Source organism: Harpia harpyja, chromosome 10 (genome assembly GCF_026419915.1).
Source record: "Harpia harpyja isolate bHarHar1 chromosome 10, bHarHar1 primary haplotype, whole genome shotgun sequence".
In the NCBI taxonomy this organism is placed as follows: domain Eukaryota; kingdom Metazoa; phylum Chordata; class Aves; order Accipitriformes; family Accipitridae; genus Harpia; species Harpia harpyja.
In genome coordinates this window covers 20,370,803-20,391,844 of record NC_068949.1, presented here as the reverse complement: position 1 = coordinate 20,391,844, position 21,042 = coordinate 20,370,803, and the positions used below count along the sequence as shown (strand labels likewise).

The 21,042-nt window shown below is 34.1% G+C and overlaps 1 protein-coding gene across 43 annotated transcripts in view; it reads right to left on the bottom strand.

Annotated features, from left to right (window-relative positions):
• The window catches only part of KCNMA1 (potassium calcium-activated channel subfamily M alpha 1), a 526,550-nt gene that overhangs the window by 162,834 nt on the left and 342,674 nt on the right, over positions 1-21,042 (bottom strand). For 22 of the 43 annotated variants that reach the window (XM_052800261.1, XM_052800260.1, XM_052800262.1 and 19 more), the window contains 4 exons: positions 17,694-17,769; positions 12,368-12,443; positions 10,451-10,621; positions 8,484-8,575 (listed from right to left, as the gene is read on the bottom strand). In XM_052800261.1, coding sequence (XP_052656221.1) covers positions 8,484-8,575; positions 10,451-10,621; positions 12,368-12,443; positions 17,694-17,769 — 415 coding nt within the window. Of the gene's footprint in view, positions 1-8,483; positions 8,576-8,674; positions 8,767-10,450; positions 10,622-12,367; positions 12,444-17,693; positions 17,770-17,887; positions 18,148-21,042 lie in introns of those variants that run through there. The other 21 variants (XM_052800249.1, XM_052800251.1, XM_052800252.1 and 18 more) reach the window with 3 other exon arrangements.

Below are 21,042 nucleotides of genomic sequence, written 5' to 3'. Positions count from 1 at the left end.
CATTGTGAGTAAAGAAAAAGGAATTAGTTAATACCAGAAAACACTCAGAGCTACATTCAGTATATGGTATACAGTACAGATCAGTGGAACAGCACTGGATCATACATTAGATTAACATAAATGGGAAAACATTAATGTCAGGCATTTGAAAGTTACATCTGATGCAGATACTAGTTTGCTTTGTGACCAATATAAGTATGTAAAATTAAGAATCAGGAAGGAATCATTTCAAATTCTCCTAAACATAAAATTGGTAATGTGTGACAAACATACAGACACACACAACACGCTAATTAGTTGTGAATTATTACAGCTATGAAACTATATCAAGTGCATTTATACAAATCCAGGTTTCAGTCTTGCTCAGTGAATATTGGTGGTGTGTCACTGGCAACCTTTAAATATTAGAAATTGTTTCCGAAGTACATAGAAGTAGTACAGAAGAATTCATTTACACAGGCCCTCAAATATTTCATGCCCACCTAAGTGAGATTTCTACTAGACAACAGGCCGATAGAGTGCATTTCAGATACTTTAATCCTGGATAAATAGCACACTCCTTTGTTTAAACTGTGCATTAGAGCTTGCATCTAAGTCTTTTTGCAATAGCATGCTATCGTAAGTGATTCACTGTGAGCAATTTGTTTATTTCAACTTCCTTGCTCAGTTACAGCTAAATGAGTTTATCTTACATTTTTATGACCTAAGGAATTGTCCAATGCTTGTCTATAAAGCAAGTTAAGAAATAAAAGTTAATATTCTTTGCTTGATGCATACCTCTGAAACTACAATAATAAGAAGAAAGCACAGTGATTTGTTTCTTCCAGGGTCTGGACTGGTTAAGAGGCTTCCAACTGTAGCTTAAAGTAAAGGATGAATATTCATCCTTTCATTCAATCTTGATGGTAATATTATCTAGAGTATTTCTGCTTTCATAAAAAATACCACAACATTTAGACACAACACAGCTATATCACCGTAAGAAATAAGTGAATAATTCAGTATAAATAGAAGTAAAAACTGTTAAATGCTATGCCATGCACAAGGAGTCCACACTAGAAAGCTTACAGTAAAATGCAGGAGTAAACCACACCTCCAGAATTAGCATCTCAGTTACAAACAGTCCTGTTCTAGTCCCTCCAAACCCTGGGCTTCCTTCTTGTAATATTTTGTGCAGCAGATATCACACACACACAAGACACCCTGTTATTACTTGAAATCAACTGAAAATATTTTCCCTTAAAGAAATTGCTTTCTATGTTCCCACCATTACTCATTTTCAAATTGCCTTATGCATTTTTTAAATGCTCAATGAATCAAAAAATAATTATACCCTTTGTAAGCAATGCAGGAGTTAGCAAAGGCTTTAAGATTTTTGAGCATTTCATTCATGACCAGAGCCAATGCATTTCTTTCCATAGAAATCACCCCAAAATGTCATGACTAGTTTTCTGCAACAGAGCCTGAATGAAAAGAAAAAGTCATAAATCACTAAAACTTGCTGATCAATTCACCACTTCTGCCATCTCACATTGCATTCTCTGGAATGTCCACACTTAAAGTCATGGCCTGCGTATTTTGTAGCATATGGTAGAACAGCAGATTTATAAACCAGATTCAGTCTTTCTTGGGTCAAAATTTGGACAGCAACAACTGTTATTTTGATGCCAAACCCAAAAGTTTTTTTTAAAGTTTAGGCAGAGAGAAGGAAAAGTTGAACTTTTTACAATTTTAACCAGAAATACAGAATTAGTGCTGTTCCTGTAGGAATGAAACATGATTTGAGACATAGAATACACATTTTTTTAAGTCATAATATTGTTATATGTCACTTCCCACATTTCCTTTCTTGCTTTCATAAGAATGGATACAGTTTAATAAGCATGCAAAATTGAAAAAAAATAAAGTTTGTCCTATTAGTTCTATCTGTCAGTCTATTTAACACTCATCAGATTTTCTTTATCACTGAGATTTCATTTGAAACAGTGGGATTAGAAGAATGGCTAGCAGATGGGAAATAGAGACACCCCTGGGGATCATAATGCAATCCATGTCACATTCTCTTATTACATTCTCATCCCACTGGAAAATAATATCTTACATATTGTATCAAATTATTTAATATAATAATCTAATGTCACTTTCTTTGGAGCTATGCCTCTCATTACTGCAGCAAATGGACCTTTGCCAAAGTATATGGATAAGCCTTAAAAATTTTTTTTCTAATTTTTAATCAAATTCAAATGTCTAATGAGTCCAAGATGGCCTGTCAACTTAAATTATCTGTTTGTCTTTCTGTTTACCATATCTATCTGTCTACAGTTTTTATTTTTCTCTGTGAAGTTTAGTTATTGAATCCCATGTTTCCTTCTGGAAGGAATCTCTAACAGATGATTATTCCTGTTGATATGTTGATGATTTGCTAATTTATGGCTTGTAAATTTAAGAAATCTGAAGAAATCTCTGGGAAGCAGAGCAGATCATGAGAGAAGAGAAACAAGAGGTTTTAATAGCTTATACAGTAAAGAACTGTGATTTCATTAGAATACAATTTTTAATCTTATATATTAGCTACGGTAATGCCTCTGGGTAATTTTTTTAAAATCTTTTGAAAATTTAACAAAGTTTAGCATAAATATTTACTACTGGGACAAAATAAGCAGTTTATATATACACATACATGTATATAAAATAATAATAATCCCTCTCTCTGCCAATATCTATTTGTGTGAAGCTGTGTTCTGCTTGCTGCCTTCATAAAGAGTTTCCATTGGATTTGATATCAGTTTTGCATGAAAAAGGCAAAATTAATTTAGTCCATGGAATTAAAAGTCAATAATTCACTGTAAAGTCTGAAAAATATCATTAAGTTATCCAGTCTCTCTTTCAGTCCATCAGTTTACAAATGTTCTTTCCATATGCTTTCTAGAGCTTTGTGCAGGCTGATTTACAATAAGCTAATGTCTTCAACTGGAATATATTTCACAGACTTAAAATCCAGTCTGATCATATGAATACATGAATACAGAAATGAAACAACTGCGTAAGAATAATCTTGATTCTCAGGTAAATTAGTACATGCAGAATAAAAGGTTAATAATAGATTTGTAGAGGTAAAACAAATCTGCACCTTTTACCAAATCTCAAACCAAAGCCGAGTAATATGAACTTTATAAATAAATAAACAAACCTTGGTTTTTTGGTTTTGTTTTGTTTTGTTTTTTCTTAAAAGAAATAAAACAGATTATCTTGTAAATCCTATTTTGGCTGGGACTGAATATGTAAGTTCCAAATATCACAAAAAGAGTGCAACAGTAGAATTCTACTTATCCAAAACCAAGAATTTTTTTGAAGAAAACCCCTGTCTTGTAAGACTTAAAGCTTAAACTTTATAGTTAAGATGTTAGTTGGAGCACTTCAGAAAGTCATCCAAAGCCAAAGTCATCACTGCCTTTTCCAGCCTTCTAGAGGTATGCATGCATGAACTAACCTGTAGTCTTATTGCTACATTCTAAAAGCAATAGTCTATCAGCTATGGTGACAGTGGCAGATACCTTTTCATCCTTCTATGGTACTCCAATTTAAAAATATCCCTTTAAAATGATCCCTTGAATACTAACTCATGAGTTCTACAGATAGGTTACAGAGAGAGCCTAAACGGAGTCAGTCAAATTGAAAGCCTTAGAAAGAAAAGAGCTAAACGTAGATAGGGTGTAGGGAACCAGCTGCTGGTCTCAAAATTATTAAGAAAAACGGCTAAGAGGAAATACCATTAATACTTAAGCTATATACCATTTCAGTTTGTAACTGATGAAAAAAAGTCAAAGAAACAAAAAAGCATAAAACTTCCCCTGCTAATATATATAAAATTATATGTTATTTTCTAAACTAAAGTCTAATCTATAGACTTTTTATAATACTGTAATAAAAGGTCAGACATTTTTCATTCTCCACCCAACTATATGTAACATCTAGCTTTTATCTCCAGCATTTGTATCCAGTATTTTGTCATTACAAATTATTTTATCTGTTCATAATGATACTAGTTTGTCACTAATTTACTTTATGAAATTACTTGAATATAACTTCCTTCAAGTATATGCTTTCATCAGTTATTTCTTAGTGATCTAGTAAGTTCCACAATGTTTTAGTAAGATGTCCTATATAATATTGCAGATGTTTTTCAGTGTGATGACATAATGCCTGTTGATGAAACAATTAATGAAACTTTCATTATAAATTTGTCTATTTTGCATTTTAAAAGCATTTCTCATCTTCAGAAAGCATAAGCTTGACTCTTAAATCTCACAAAAACTCTGACGGGTAGTTACTAGTTTATTAATAACAAAAATATGCCAATTGTTCTACAGAGAAAGTAAGTTACATTGTTACCTACTTCTGTAGAAATCAGCAGAATGCTGGCTAATATGTAAAGAATATTATGTGCAATACCTCCTTTGCAAAAAGTATTTCCCAAAACGTAAAATCATGTACTACAGAACTCATCCAGGGGAGTGTACACAGGAAGGAGAAACGGTAGTGACTGAATTGCTCATGTGAAAGAACAGAAAAACTATGTAGGACTCAATGTGGAAAATATTGGAAGTGGCCACATCACTGTTATCCTAAGATACCTCTTAGCATTATTAAAAAATAGTATTCTTTACAGTTCTGGTTGTTTCTCATGCCTGAATTTTATTTCCCAGTTACATCTTAGTTATATATATATATAATATCAACTATTTTCTGTCTTTGTAACTACAGTCTGGTTTTCTCTGTATCATTTGTATTTATAGCGGTACTATAGCAAGAAACAATGGTTTGTTCTGAGTACAAATAAACTAAGAAAGCCAGTTTTTCTTGTCTACTGATGATCTTCTGGTGTATCAGGGCACATAGTAAAAACATTACAGAGTCTTCTGATGTGTTGATCTGTAAACAGCAGCAAAACAGCTGTTTAGCAGTAATCTCATTACCTATAGAACAGATCTCCTTGCTTACAAATCTGGAATTCAAGACAAGGATTGTTACCTTTTTTTGGTAACATCTTAATTTTTTTTGTACTAGGTTGTAATTTTGCCACAGTCATTACCCTATTTGTCATTAAATGTGTATGTTTGGTCTCGGTCACATTTTGTATAGATATATTGGTATGCATTTTGGTATATATGCAACAGTGAGCACTGTTGTTTATTTAACAGGTGAAACTTCAATCAAAGACTATAATAAAATTCCTGCTTTGTGTTCTATGAGACTTTAGAAGTCTCATTACAGGAATATATTATAAAGCAGAGATTATAAATTAAATTTAAAATTCCCCATGGACTTTTGTAACAAAACTACCTAGTATCTAGTAAATTTTAACCAGTGATAATTGCATACTGCCTACAAACTACTTCTGTTTCCAAACTCTGTATGTATGTGTCTCATCTAAGAGAGAAGTGAGCATCTTTATAGTGCAAAATGTTTCCTATATAGTTTATGAGTCCTTTGAGGACTTTATTGGCTGAAAAGCAAAATGAAATGTGATCAAACTTGCTGGTGTGTTGGTTGTTTCTCTTTTTTAGTAAGTGGAGTTTTTAGAAATAATTTTTATGCATACATTCTAGCTGTTTCTTTAGTTACAATTCTATAGCAAGGCTCTCCTTAGTATTAAAGCGATGTAGTGCAATCCTCAAAACATACATAATCATATGTTAATTTTAACTTCCCACCTAAATGTTTAATAACCATAAAGAAGCATGTTATTCCACAGACATAGTTCATGAGGCAACATGTATAAAAATACATATAAATGCTACAAAGCAGATTCCATGTATTTATCTATTTTGGAGAAAATTAAAAACTATAAACATTTGCTATTTTAAGAGCTGAAACTACATCTTTCAACAAAATTTAGCTGCTTTAATTTTGTACATGTATTTAATTTTATCTGGAAACTTTCTGCTGTTAGGAATAGAACTGTAGTTTCTCATTATGTTTACTGCCAGAATCTATGCTTGGTTGCTCAGCTAAAGACCTTATATTGCTAATTACTACCACATGCCCATATCCCAAGCAAAGGAAAACTTATTGGTTCTGACAATCCATTCTCTCAACACTGAATTCCAAATGAAAACTTAAATTTTGGCCAAACATAACATTTCATCAATCTTGTTCTACTGACTGCAAAAGCAACATCAAACAAGGGGTGCTAATGGCTTTTTACTGTGCAGTTCCCAAGCTTAGATTCTCTGATGAAAGACCCACATGAGCAAAGGACATCTTTAAACTACTTAGTAACTAATAATTGAACCAGAAAACAATGCATAAAGTAAATCGAACAGTTTGTATGCTGATGACAGAGCTCAGTTTCAAACAACAAGTTATACGGGCAGTAGAGATCAGCAGAGAAAGCACTGACAACAGAGTGAGCTAAAAACAAACTGGTAGCGCATATAAAGAAAGACAGAAAGAAAGGGTGAAAAAAATAAAATTAAGCACGCCCCAAAGCTAGCAGAAGCCTGTAATCTGGAGTTGAGCTTTTCAGGATGTGGGGTTCTGACTGAAGATCAGGTCCAAGTTTAGAGACATCTGAGCAATGCTGGGTACTAGTGACAATGTAGAAGGGGAGAGACGAAAACTCTGTATGCAAAATAGTTTTTAACCATATTCTCCTCTGCTATAACTCCTTTGGAGCCTCAAAAACAGCAAGTTTAAATTCGTTTTGCCTGGTTGTTCTTGCTAAATCATGATGCAAGAGGTACAAGGGTTTATCTTTGCTGTATGTTGCTTGGGTTTTCATTATTATTTCATCTTTCCCTTACGGTACAAGTAGTCTCTATCGCGCCGGGAGAACTTTTCTATCGCCTATACTAAGTTAAGAGAATGTTTTAGTTTATGGGTAAAAGTGGCTTTTGACTGTTGGTTAGGGTGCGATTGGGCTAGAGTTTAGCTTCAGGGCGACCAGAGGTGTAAGTTCTGTGTTTGAAAAACTTCTCTCTTTGAGAAACCAAGTACAAATACAAATACGAAACTGAGTAGGCCTCTGTCACAAATAAACATTTTGGGAAATTAATGATTCTACTCTATCTAAGAAATAAATTAAGGCATTTTGTTAATCTGGATAAGTGAATTATGATGCAAGTTTCCAACATTAGTGTTTACAGTAAAGAAAAAAAATATTTGGATACTTAAGAGTATCTAAAAAAATGAAAGCAGTGAAGCTTTCAATTGTGTCATCTAATTGCTTGAGTATTATTGAACATACAGTAGTATAAGCTATAACCAAAGAAAAAACTTTGATTTATTTACCCAGTGATGTAAAACAGTACTCTAGAATTAGCTCTGTGGGACATTTACAGTCTTTCTGCTCCACAGAGAGGAGAAACAACTTGATAAAACCATAATCCACATTTATAAAATGATGCATAGGTGATGATTTGAAAGGAATAAAGTAAAAAACATATCTTCTTAAAGTAAGGAGAGGGACAATTAATTAGATTCGTTGCTTGCAGTACCTTCTTTATGTTATATGGAAAGGATTCTATATCACTAGTCTTTTAGGACAAATATTTCTCTACCAGTGAATGTCACAATGATATGTAATGAAACAAAAGATGGCAACACTAAAGGTGATACAGAGGAGAAACTACTATATCACCAAGTACCTCTAGTTCATTAAAGGTTATATCCCAGCAGGTCTAGATGCTGGGAATGCCAGAAAGAGCTGGTTTTAACTTGGTCAGGAAAACAAGCAGGCTTTCAATAGATATTAAATGAGCTTACGTGGTCCAATAAAATTTAACTTTTGCTACCAGGTAAAACCAGTATTTTTTACAGGTTTGGGGTTTTTTCATATGATATTGATACTAAAGCTACTACTTGTTCTTCTTAAGATAGGTTTTATACGCGTGTGGAAGCAAATCACTTTAAAATCCCTGGTCATAGATCCTAAAATCATGAGTGTTTGCAATATTCATATGAAGTCAAAAGGAGCTGCATGAGATCTGAATCTGCTGTTTGAACAATGAGAAACAGCACTGTCAGACTTCTGACATAGTCAGTCTAATGGAATAACCCATCAACATAAATCTCATATTTTGCACTCCAGTAAACCCAAGTTTTCTAAAGAACTGAGTTGTTTGAAAATCATGTGAATTACCATTGTCACTTAGTGAAGACATGACCATATGATAATCTGATGCCCAAAACTGTGAAGTGACAAGTCAACATTGTTCCAGAAGCTAACTGCAAATGCAATAGCAGCATTTTTTACAAGATACATCAGTGTAGTCTTACTGGTATCCAGGTTCTCTTGAAGCAGGGACAAAATATTGTGACTTGTACCATAGCATAGCCCAGGTCTCTAATTATAGTGTGACAACTCTCCAGTGGTAACATCTGATGTCAAGGAATACAGCCTCACAAGCTGTGAGTCAGCTATTACCACCTTCAGGGGCTCTTTAAAGTCACACAACCACACCTGGTCTTTTTTGACTTACTTTCTGCCTCGAGTTGAGTTAAAAGTCCCGCCGTATTTCTTCCGATTAAGGATGAGAGCAGCAATTTCTGGCACGTAGCGAGCAAACATTGCCTACATGCATGAAACAAAAACACAAAAAAAAAAAAAGAAAATGGCATGCAGAGAGTGTTCTACTGCAGCAGAGGCAGCAGAGCCTCTTGGGATACTTACTTTCTTCCACTAACCGCACTATAGGAACCACCATATTTCTTGCGGTTTCCTATTAACTCTATGATTTCAGGGACGTAGCTGGCAAACATGGCCTAAGAAGAAGATAGGAGACAGAAGAAAAGACTAAAAAGAGAGGCCAAAGAAAGGGGGATGATGAATATTTTCAGAAGATATATATCTTTAAGATCTGAAAATGCAAAAGAATTAGATCTATGAAGTTGTTTAAAAAGAAAATTTAAAAAATGTAAAAGTTCTTATCAAACAAAACAAGAGGGCTCAATATAAAAGTTGGTCTCGGAGAAGGTGCACACCTTTTAAATTAAGAAAATGGTCAAAAGAGGAAAAACAGGCACACAAAACAAAACAAGAACAAAATTAATCCAAACTGGTATCTAATCATAAAACACAGTTATGTCTAATTCTTCCTGAAGAGGGGAGGGGAAAAAACCTATCCAAGATCCACTGCAAAAAACAAAACCAAGTATTATCATTACTGTTACATTTCTATTTGAAAAGACAGACTTTTTTCCTCCATTATTAGAATTCAAAAGAAGACAAAAACAAGATGGAGTCAGGGGTTATTCCCCCTGCCAAAAAACAAAAAGGTTACACCCCCCCGCCCCCAAAAAGAACTTTTCCAGAAGTTTGTGTTTTTAAAAGGATTGGAATAACACATGATAGAAAAAAGGTTTTGAGGAGAAAATAAAAATTATTCTGCCATGTTTTGTCCAACAAACATCTTCCTTGTGGCTGGATACTTCGAAGAGCTACTGCCAGTTGACATGGTCTTTGTCTTCGTATGTCAACAAACATAGATGGGAATGCATATATTTATGCTCATATATATACTCATATATATGTATCTCTGTGTGTCTCTCATACGGCATTCACATTAGTTATATACATATCACCTCTGCAAGATGTATGTATATGTGAAATCAATATATGAGAGTAAAGTAACAATATACATATATATGTATGTGCACAATACATATTGTGAGTCATCCCTAAACCACTTACCTTGCACCATGTAAACATTAAAATAAATTTTGCTAGTTTAGACAATAACATTGCAACAGGTCCTATAATATTACTGACACTGATAAATAATAGAAAAGTTGACACAAGACAATTAGCAACTTTGGTGCTATGTACATACAGGACAAAGAACACAAGAATTTGCTGATATAAAAGGATACTGGTTATGGCCATGTGATAAATTGTGAGTTAAAATTGCACTACATGACATGAAAGGATGTTTGAAATTAAAGAGAATGTGGTTTGCCATCATCTGGATCAGGCAAGCTGCTCTTTAAGGCAGTCCAAAGCCACAGTGTTTGTTGGAATTCTGGGAAGGAACACAGAAGGGTGGGTAGGACTTCTGAAACCGCAAAGTGCCTTTAAGTATCAATAGCAGCCTCAAAAAAATACACTACAGTCAGTCACTAAAAAGTAAAGGACTACAAATAACATTATAAGTTGAAATATTAAGTCACTTCATTTATGTATTCACGTGCATTACTCATTTAAATGGATTAGAAAAATTCTGACTCTACTAAACTGGACTAATTTGACAAGCTCTGCCAAATATTTATCTATAGAAAAAAAATGGGGTGTATTAAACATATTTAAAAGTTTTATAATTAATTTTAATTCACTAAATTAGATATTATTATTTCTTTAATTACAGCATTGAGATATACAGGATCAAGTATTAAGGTAGGTGGAATAATAATAATAATAAATAATAATAATAATAATAATAATAGTTTTTACCAATCCCCCAAGGATGAAGAAGACCATGAAAAGGCGACCAAGGGTTGTTTTTGCATAAACATCTCCATAGCCAACAGTGGACATTGTAACCATCAGTAAATAAACACATTCCCAATATGTTAGCGGTTGATTATTTTGGAAATTTTCCCATGGATCCCCTGAGTTCTCCACCTAAAATGTGCAAGAAAACATAATGAATTAATAGAGTTGTACAACATATTAACTCTACTGATATATGTGTGTGCATGCGTGTGTGTGTGTATATATAATTTGGCGTATAATATAAACTCTGGATCTTTTCCCGTAATTTATTTTGAACAAATACAGAACCTAACCCTGTCCCAATTATAGCATTACCGTTCTTTTGCCAATATGAATAGCCTTGCCACTCATACTGTTTATGGAAAGTATCTTTTCCATTCACCACTAAATAATATAACTTACTAATGCAGATAGGTAAGTTCATTTTATAGCAATATGTTCAGAACTTTTTCAGAGTGAATCTTACTCCTAATGCAATTATGCTTGTTAATGTTTTTGTTTTAAAGCATTACGTAGCTATTAAATGCACTGTGACATGTTAAGTTTAGCAATATACTATTACTTTCCAAGAAGTCGGCTACTGTATGTGACAAAGTTATAAATTTATCAGTGGGAAAGGAGCATGCCTTCTAAAATTTGTTCCACAGCAAAAAGTTTGAAGTTTGAGGATTCCTACAGCAGAACAGAGAAACTTATGCTGAAAAGAAAAAAAGAAAAAAAGAAAAACAAAACACCACCAAAATCCAAGCCCTAGAAAATAGCATTCCCTCTGTCCTGATGTAATTTTATAAAGCTTTTGTTACGTTTTGTTCAAAAATAGAAAAAACTAATGTTCCTATGATAAAAATGCTATATTTGCCCAGAGGAGTGTAAAAATGTGGTCATCCATGAATAAGAAGTGTATCATAAATGAAAACATGAAGAATTTTGGTGCATCTTAGTAAGAGTAAAAATAAAATTACTATCTGGTAAAACAAGAAGATAAACATTCTGAATTTAATCTTATATAGCTGGATGCAGCTCAAGGTAATTCAAGTGAAGTCAATTAAATTGCTCTGGACTAACATCAATATCATTAAATTATAATATTAGTGTCAAACCATTCCTGAATAACTTATTACTACTAGCAGCTTGAAATTTTCCTGATTCTAAGTTGATCATAAATTGTAGTTAAAGGACAAACACTTAATCATATTTAATTATATTTGCCAAGCAAATCAGTAAAAAGTTTAAAATACACAATTGACATATACCTATCATATATATGTATATTCACATTCATGAGCTCATATGTACTTCTATACTAACTATCTTACATTTTTCAGGTATTCTTAAGTGTGGAATAAAAATCTATTACAAAAATCCATGTTATCAGTGACCGAAAGATACACCAAAAAAAAAAAAAAAAAAGAAACTTAAAAACAAGAGGGAAGGAAACAACCTCTAAAAAATTGCTACCCGGAATGTTAGCAATCCCACTACTTCTCGTGGAAATACAAAAGTGCTTCCTTCAGGCCCAACCATTTATTTCCCAGGACCTCAGTATCATTTCAGCTCTGCCAGCCCCTTCCAGGAAGCACTCCGGCTAGTTATTTAGGAAACATTGCCACCTACTGGTAACTTGTAATCATTCAAGAAGTTGCATCAGTCCAAGTCTCATATTTTATTGCTGAGGTTAATGAGGTATTGCTCACTATTCAGAATTAGTTTTGAGTAGAAGCTTAAAATTTTGGAAGCTGTAATGTCTTTTTTTTATTGTACTCTATAGATGTGGTAAGGGATTATCCAGAGCAAGGCAATTTCAGGTAATAAAGTAGCTCAGAGAGCAGATGATCCATGAGAAAAAGTCAATGAAGTATTTTCAAATATACTTACCAAATGTATGAACCCAGCTGCTGTCAGCCACGTGCTGATAAATATAGAGCACAGATTCACTAGCTTGATGGAATTACTGAAAATAAACAAAACCCAAGAACAAATAGGAACTTAGACTGGAATTTATCACACATTTTTAATATCTACCTGTATATAACTGCATACTTCAGACTGAAAGAGTCTGTTCATCATTTCTGAAGAGAAGCAGGCTCCTTAAAATACTTAATCAAAAGCCTATGCAAAATATGTATTGTCTTTGCAGAGTTCACATTTGCATAATTTAGATAGCTTGAAATAAAAATTCCAATGCATTTGAGAGCAGAAAGACAAATGGAAACCTTAGCTACATCTGTACTCATAATCAAACACATAGAAATAAATAGTGCTTTTTCACAAATAATTTGGTTGCTTCTCAGTACACTCGCCTTCTCATTTTTCATTGCTATACACCTCAGCAACGATTTACATGTAAATATTCTGCTACCCTGGAATACATCCATGCAGGTCCAATGAAATAAACTGGGCAATGCCAATTAACATTAGCTGCTGAACACTGCATTTATACAAACAATTGACAGATTTTTTTTGAATTATTTAATTTTTCATATGCTGCTTCTATATTCATTGTGCTTTTGAACCAAGACCTGCAGACACTTTAAAAATTAGCAGCAAGAGGATGTTTTTGTTGCATACTCATCACCTGTTAACACTTGTATCTTGCATACATGACCACAGGGCAAGAATATTTTCCTACAGTTACAGCAAACAATTAATGAACTACTGCAGCCAATCTGTAAATGTCATGCTGCTTTTGTGAAAAAATTATGATTCCCAATTTAAAAAACTTAGAGATTTTACAGTTCCTGTGTAAAGTCCTAAATAATTTTCATATTACTCTGCTTGCATGAACTCCTATGGACTTCTCTGTGGAAATTCATATGGAGCTAGAGTATTTTATTTCATACTTCACATTCACATTTTTCTAAAATAAATTTAAAAAAAAAAAAGAGAGAGAGAGAGATATTGAAACCTACCAGTCAAACTCTGCAAACTCTTTAGTCCCACTGAGTAGCATGTTCCCTATTGTAGCCAGGAGTGATTTTGAAGCAAGGACCTTACTCAGCTCAGCAGGAAAACAGGAAAATACCTTACTTAAAAGCTTGAGGAATAAATATAAGTAAACCTCACTCCCTCTCTTCTTACAAAAATCACTATGATTTCAAAAGCTAAGAAGGATATTCAACAAATACACAAGGAACTGAAGTCCATGTATTACTGTGCCTAAATAATCTTACCCATTCACAGAATTGTATTGGAAATAGCTCTCCTTTATTTTTGAAAACATTTCTAAGAAAGAATAATGCTTCACTATTATGCCTAAGGCAATACATTCAAAGAGAATAAAAATTGGGAAAGATTCACTATCAGCGTTAGCAGTAGCAGTTTTGCAGTAGAATTAATTAACTGTTATATAACTATTTTAACTGTTATTAATTAACTGTTTATAACTACTTTAAGCACAATAAAAATGCATTATTTTCTAAACAAAGTTGAGAAATTAACATGGAAAATTAATCAGACCAGCTCCGTTAAAAATATTTTTAAGAGTTACACTTAGCGAAGTGGGCATCTTTGGGTACTAGGAAAGAAATACAATTGGGTAATATGACAGACGCTATAACAAATACTGTACTAAAAAATAAGATAATATACCAGCAGTTCTGCAATTAGCATTCACCTACATCAACACATATTCCCTATTTCTCTATTTCTTAAGGTATGGTTGATTAAAGTCCATATTTTATTGGTGATAACAGTCAGTCAGCACAGGACTCTAACCAATAGGTTCCTAGATTAAACAAAATCATAGAAATCATGCTGATGCAAAGCTTTGTTATCAAAGACTAAATATCACCCTTCACCTGAACTTAGAACAGGAGAGGCTCCTGATACAATAATGTATCAGTTGGTCTCCACATATTACAGTAATACAAGTAAATGACAGCAGACATTAGGAATGACTATTTACATGAATTGTTTCGTACATTTTATTTTTGCAGATTTATTAAACATTGTACCTTATCTCTCCTCTATGAAATACTCCCTGTGTTTCTGCCAGAGTCTAAATATAGATGAATGATTATTCACAAACATTTTCCTCCTCTTTAAGCTCTTTCCAACATCTGTGCAAAATCCCTTACTGTGAGCCCTGCCTAAGCCTCTGTAGTTTTGTTGCAAAATATTAGAAAACAGTGGAGAGAAATTTTCAACTGAACACCACACAACCCATTCTATTTCATAAAACACAGGAGCAAAAAATATCGAGTAAAATACATTTAATTTCAATTTAGGGAAACTAATAGATCCTCGGCAGTGTATAGTCTTTTAATTCACTGCTGTAAAATTTTGCTTTGCCTTACTGGTTCTTTTCAAATATAATTAATAATTTTTCAGCTATTCTAATAATTATCTTTCACAACCATACTACTTTGCTAGTCTTCTCACTGCTTCTATCTTTGCATTGTTTTGCTTCTTCCTTTGGATTCCAGTGTTTGAAATGGCCCTTCTGCCCATTGTGTAATATATGCTCCTTTAATCCTCATATCTCAGTCACTAATTCCAGGAATAATTTTAATTTATAGGTTAGAGTAAACTTTTTTCTTTACTGGGGGGAATGAGGAAAAGAAGGACAAAATTTCTTCTCTAATTGCACCAAATATTAAAAACACAGTAGTGCCCTCTATACTCTATCAGTTTCTCATCTTGTCAGTAGTTATTTGTTAATAATGCTAAGCACACTGAAACACCTCTAGTCAAATTAGTTCCATATTTTTTTCATATAAACACATATCACCTCAAACAGAGAACACTTTTATCTTTTGCAGAATTTTTAAGTGTTAGGTTTTTTCCCCTATACTATCATTTCAGAGCTAGTAATGATATACTGAATTTGCTATCTCAGTTCAACAATTCAAATTCTGTCATTAATCCTTGGTCTTTATGTTCACCAGCAATGATGCTGAAAATTTCATTAAAACCTTAAAAGTAGATTGCAAAAAATGCTAAAATATATTAATTCTATAAGTTTTTTAAACATCCCTGAGCAAAACAATGTTGCAGTAGCTGGTCAAAAGCATACAATACAGTATAAGAGTTAAAGGTAATCACAACGGTTTAAGGCCACTCTATGTAATTGAAATTACTGCTTGAATTTAGGGGAGTAAATTTTATTTAATTAAAAATAAATTTATTGAGACTACTAGTTTAACTGCTCTAACTCTTGCAAAATTACTAAAGATTGTCCATTAACCACAAGTGCTCAGCATGCTGCTTTTTTTTTTTTTTAGGAAGATTAATAATGCAGAAATAGAAACTCTAAATTAAAAAGTATTTTGGTACTGTAACAGAAAAAGTGTACCCACCACATGAACCATAGTTCTTGTTTGTGATGATACTTAAGAGCATATTGAAAACATGAAAATTTCTCACTGAAGTTAGCAGTAGCAGTAATAAATGAATTTTCTAATTTTTTGCTTTCTAAAAGCTAAATTCATGTAAGACAATAAATAAAAACCAAGGCACGCACATGGTCAAGTCAGGTGTAACTAAAAACTTTTCTAAAATAAATGACATTCTGTTCATTTGTTTTAATTTGACTCATCCATTTTATAAAATGATGTTTTGTGAACGTTGATAGTATCCAAATTATTTAGTTCATTTCAGGTTATTAAGTAAGATACAAAAGAGAGCAGACATGTCTTTCTGTTGAAGAACCAGGAACAGGGAGATATAAAAAATTGTTTTGAGACACCAGCAGCTTTTAAGTCAAATAAATGGTGTTATTGATGAACTGCTGGGGATTAACCAGTTGAGTAAACTGAAACAGTCATGTAAGAAAGCTTTGCTTTACAGGCTTTCTAACAATCAATATTTGAGGTTTACAGATATTTGGATATTCATATAAATAATCACAGAGATGATGATATCTAATCTAACAGTAAATTTTGTACCAGAGAAATGCTATTTAAATGAACAGGTCAATCTTGAATAACCAGCTCTGAATACACTGAATGTGATTAATGCAATATTTCTTCACTTATGGATCTGGAAGTTTACAAATCCACCACTCCTGAAGGGGCTTTTAGCCTTTATCCAAAATCCTTTGAGTTTATGGGGCTTCTCTATCGACTGCCATTTCTTTTGGTGAGGTTGTTCTGTGTGTTAAATGCAAAATCATTGGATATTCTAAGCTCCTGCACAAATTACTCTCCTTTACCATACTGGTAGTATTCTAAGCTACTGGACTACATCTTCACTGCACATTCTTTCATTTCTTCATTTGACAAGAACTGGATTCCTTACAGTCACACAGCTAAAGACAGGTAGTGCAAGTGTTTTACAGCAAAGAGAATAGTTTCAAGGTTAAGAGTTGCAGAAACAGCTGTTTACCATGAGCATGTACAAATCTGAAGAATCTATTTCCCCATCTCTACCAATTAACATAGCAAGTAAATGGAGTTACTTGCATATAAAAGCCCTCACACATGCATCATCAACAGGTGGAGAGAGCATAGGATTTCAGAATGGAACTGAGTTTACAGTAAGTATTGGAAGCTGGGTTCAATACTTCACCTGGGGCATTTTAGGGAATGATGAAAGGCAATGTATCTTCAACTGCAAGGCATGGGAAGGTTCCTTTCATTTTTATTTAGTGATCTTTTGTTCAAAGTTGTGCTGCTTCTGCACAACTTTCACGTATTAATAGCCCAAAGAATCAGTGAAAGCCAGACGGTTACTTGGAGTATTTTCATTATTCTTTGAAATAAATGCTAATGACAATGAACACAATATAAAGACAGCTCAGTATAAAATTAATTTTTAATATATTTTTGATGTGCAGAAGGATGCTCAATTCAAAAAAACTGAAATAGAGCCACAATGATTATTTCTCAAAATACTTTTTAACTGTCTTCTGTTGAATTAATTTTGATTTCTGTTTTTCCAAGGCAGCAGAATATGGACTGATTAGGTGGAAAGCAGCAATGTTTAATCAGTGCAGAGTTCTGTAATTCATTCTACTTTTAATTTATCAGCACAGACTTGCCCAGATATTTCAAATGTAACAACACATCAAGTAAAATCTACTGATCACATGGCAAAAGATGCTGACACCAATAAATCATTCATCAGCAGAAAAAGGTTTAAAGAACAGATAATAAGTGTTTTTTTCCAGAAAAGAAAATCATATATTACTAGGACTACAAACCTAAGCCATTTATGTTCTGTCAGCAATGCAACTAACTCAGTATGTAGGAAAAGGTCTTACCTTGTTTTAAGGATATTCAGAAACTGCAAAATTTCTGAAAACTGTATCAGTCTAAGGGCTCTTAAAAACCTTAAGCCTGCAGTAAAGAAAAAAAAAAAGCTCTAGTAAAGAATAATTCAAATTGTAACAACATTTCACTTACAATGACAGTGATCAATTAAATCAACATAGGTAGCATACAAAATGTCAAATACCTTTGAAATGTTCTTCCATATTTAAAGGTTCCAAGGTCCTTACCAGGTTTTTTCAAATTGTTTTAAACTTATTTACTTAATAATTGAAGTATCCTACCAGAAAGCCTTAGTTTATGTAGGAAGCCATGGGAGGAGACATACAGGCTGAAAGCTAAGGGGAAAAAACCTCACTGAGGTTCTGTTGGTAGTTCTAGTGCACATGTCCTTCTCTTCCAGGCTGACAAAGACACATACAGATCTGAAACTCCTCAGTCCTCCCAGCTCCCGCGTTGCTTAGTGAAAAATAAGAGATTATGGGCAAGAGATCTGATAACCTGGATGAAGTAGACTGTGTATATGCCTGATTAAATCGGTAAGTCTTAATGACGTAAAATCTTTTATTGTAATAATGCTCCCTATCTCTACCCTAATTTCAAAAAACTCAAGCAGGAGAACAGAGAAACAACACATTCTCTCTTAAAAATGACAAATATACTATAATTCTTTCTATCAGACTATAAGAATAGATTGCACTTTGGCTATTAAAGAAGTAACTGGGTTTACAATGAAATAACATTTTTGTGTTGAAATCAGGTTGCGTGAACAGCAATTCCCAGACAACTACAAAGCCAGCGAGACATAAGTGGAGAGAGTGTGCGCAAGAGAAAATACTATAGAAGATTAAGGGCTTAAATTATTAAAAGAGACTTACGCAGATAGTAAATAATTTGGCTGCAGATATTTGGCATATGAATAAAAGTACACTGTGTATTATACATATGCACAGCTCATAAAATTAAAATAAGGCTTTGAGGATAATTTTTATTGGACAGTACAGCCAGGAGTTACATAAAAGTTGTGTAACATGGTATTGCAACTGTAACAGTTAGGTCCAGGCCAGCTTCTTCTCCTATATCCTCTTTATTGACATTTATTTTACCCAATTCCAGTGCTATAAACCACATTTTATTTCTAGAAACTTAAGGAAAGACTGGTCCTGGCAAACATATAAACCTCGTCACAACTTTCATCATCTCAGTGGAGTTGAGAGGTTCCCCTCAAGAGCCAAGATGCATGTGGCGAGATGTGTTTAAATCAAGGCTTTATTTCCACAATATTCTTGGAAAGTTGTTAAATAAAATTTTTACTCTTGCTAAGGCTCCTAAGTAGCCTTAATAAGGCTCATAAGTACCCTTAATAAAGTAGAAAATCACTCCTGTCTATTACATGAATATAAATTTTCTTTTTAATTACTGACTGTAGGGAACTCTGAAGATTAATCACAACTGGGAAACTGGATTTGGGGATCTAGATGAAAAGCAATAAAATGTTGCTTAATAATTATAAACTTCAGATCCGTTTGCAGTTAGAGGATGATCATTTTGGATCATAGTGCTGAAAACTGAGAGACACATGTCCTTCTGCTACTCCTATCCAAAGAGATGTGGCTGGACAGGGATGGAGAGGACCCTAAACTTTCTCATCTCTGTTCCATCCAGCTACCTCCCTCACTCGACTCCCTAGGAACTTTTTGAAAAATGGCTGGTGGGAGAAAAATCCTTCCGTTCAATTGCTTTGCATTGCATCTGAAGTTAATAAGGTGCCCAAGTTACCCATTGCAATGTTTCAAAAAGAAGCCTGAGAAACATCAAAGTTAGCAACAAAACCTCTATCTCCAAATTCTTACAATGCTTGGATTTATTTTAGTTGCTGAGACATCAAATAATAGAACAAAAAGATTATGGCTTCAATGTATTTTTTGTGAAAGAAGAAAATCATTATTAAGTTCTGCATTTGCTACAGCCTACACTATTTAAAGATTTCCCTTCAGAGAATAGAATTAAAACAAAAAAAAAAAGTGGAGAGTTTACGTTTACTTGAACTACAAATAGAACTGGCTTGTAATTGTAAAGGTTACAATCACCTTGTAACTTCTATATCTTGTCTAGGACATTACTTGTGGGGCTGTGTTTTATAGCTAAAGGAATTATGACACAGAAAGGATCAAATTTTGATCTTCAGAAACCTCAGTGTATTACCTGCTTTGTGTGGTTCAAATATGAAGATAAAAATGAAATTAAAATCACAGTTTTCCTTATCATGATAGCAAATGAATTCTCTCCAGTATTCTACACTTTTCAAGACCCAAACAGATCTGTTATTAGATTCCCATATGCATGTCATTTTATATGATTTTCATAGAATCACAGAATCGTTTTGGTTGGAAGGGGCCTTTAAAGGTCATCTAGTCCAACGCCCCTGCACTGAACAGGGATGTCTTCAACTAGATTCAGGTTGCTTAGAGCCCCGTCCAACCTGACCTTGAATGTTTCCAGAGATGGCACATCTACCACTTCTCTGGGCAACCTGTTCCACTGTTTCACCATGCTCATTGTAGAAAATTTCTTCCTTATATCTAGTCTAAGTCTACCCTTTTTTTACTTTAAAACCATTGTCCCTTGTCCTATTGCAACAGGTCCTACTAAAGAATTTGTCCCCATCTTTCTTATAGGCCCCCTTTAAGTACTGAAAGGTTGCAACAAGGTCTCCCTGTAGCCTTCTCTTCTCCAGCCTAAACAACCCCAATTCTCTTAGACTTTCCTCATAGGAGAGGTGTTCCATCCCTCTGATCATTTTTGTGGCCCTCCTCCGGACCTGCTCCAACAGGTCCATGTCTTTCCTGTGCTCAGGACTCCAGAGCTGGATGCAGTACTCCGGGTAAGGTCTCAGAAGAGCAGAGGGGCAGAATCACCTCCCTCTCCCTGCTGGCCACGCTTCTTTTGATGCAGCCCAGAATATGGTTGGCTTTCTGGGCTGCGAGCTCACATTGCCAGCTCACATCCAGCTTTTCATCCACCAGTATCCCCAAGTCCTTCTTGGCAGGGCAGCTCTCAATCCCTTCATCCCCCAGCCTGTCTTGATACCTGGGGTTGCCCTGACCCAGGTGCGCGACCTTGCACTTGGCCTTGTTGAACCTCATAAGGTTCAATGGGCCCACTTCTTGAGCCTGTCCAGGCCCCTCTGGATGCCATCCCATCCCTCAGGAGTGTCAGCCACACCACTCAGCTTGGAGTCATCTGCAAACTTGCTGAGGGTGCACTCAATCCCACTGTCTACGTTGTTGATGGAGACATTAAACAGTACTGGTCCCAATATTGACCCCTGAGGGATACCAC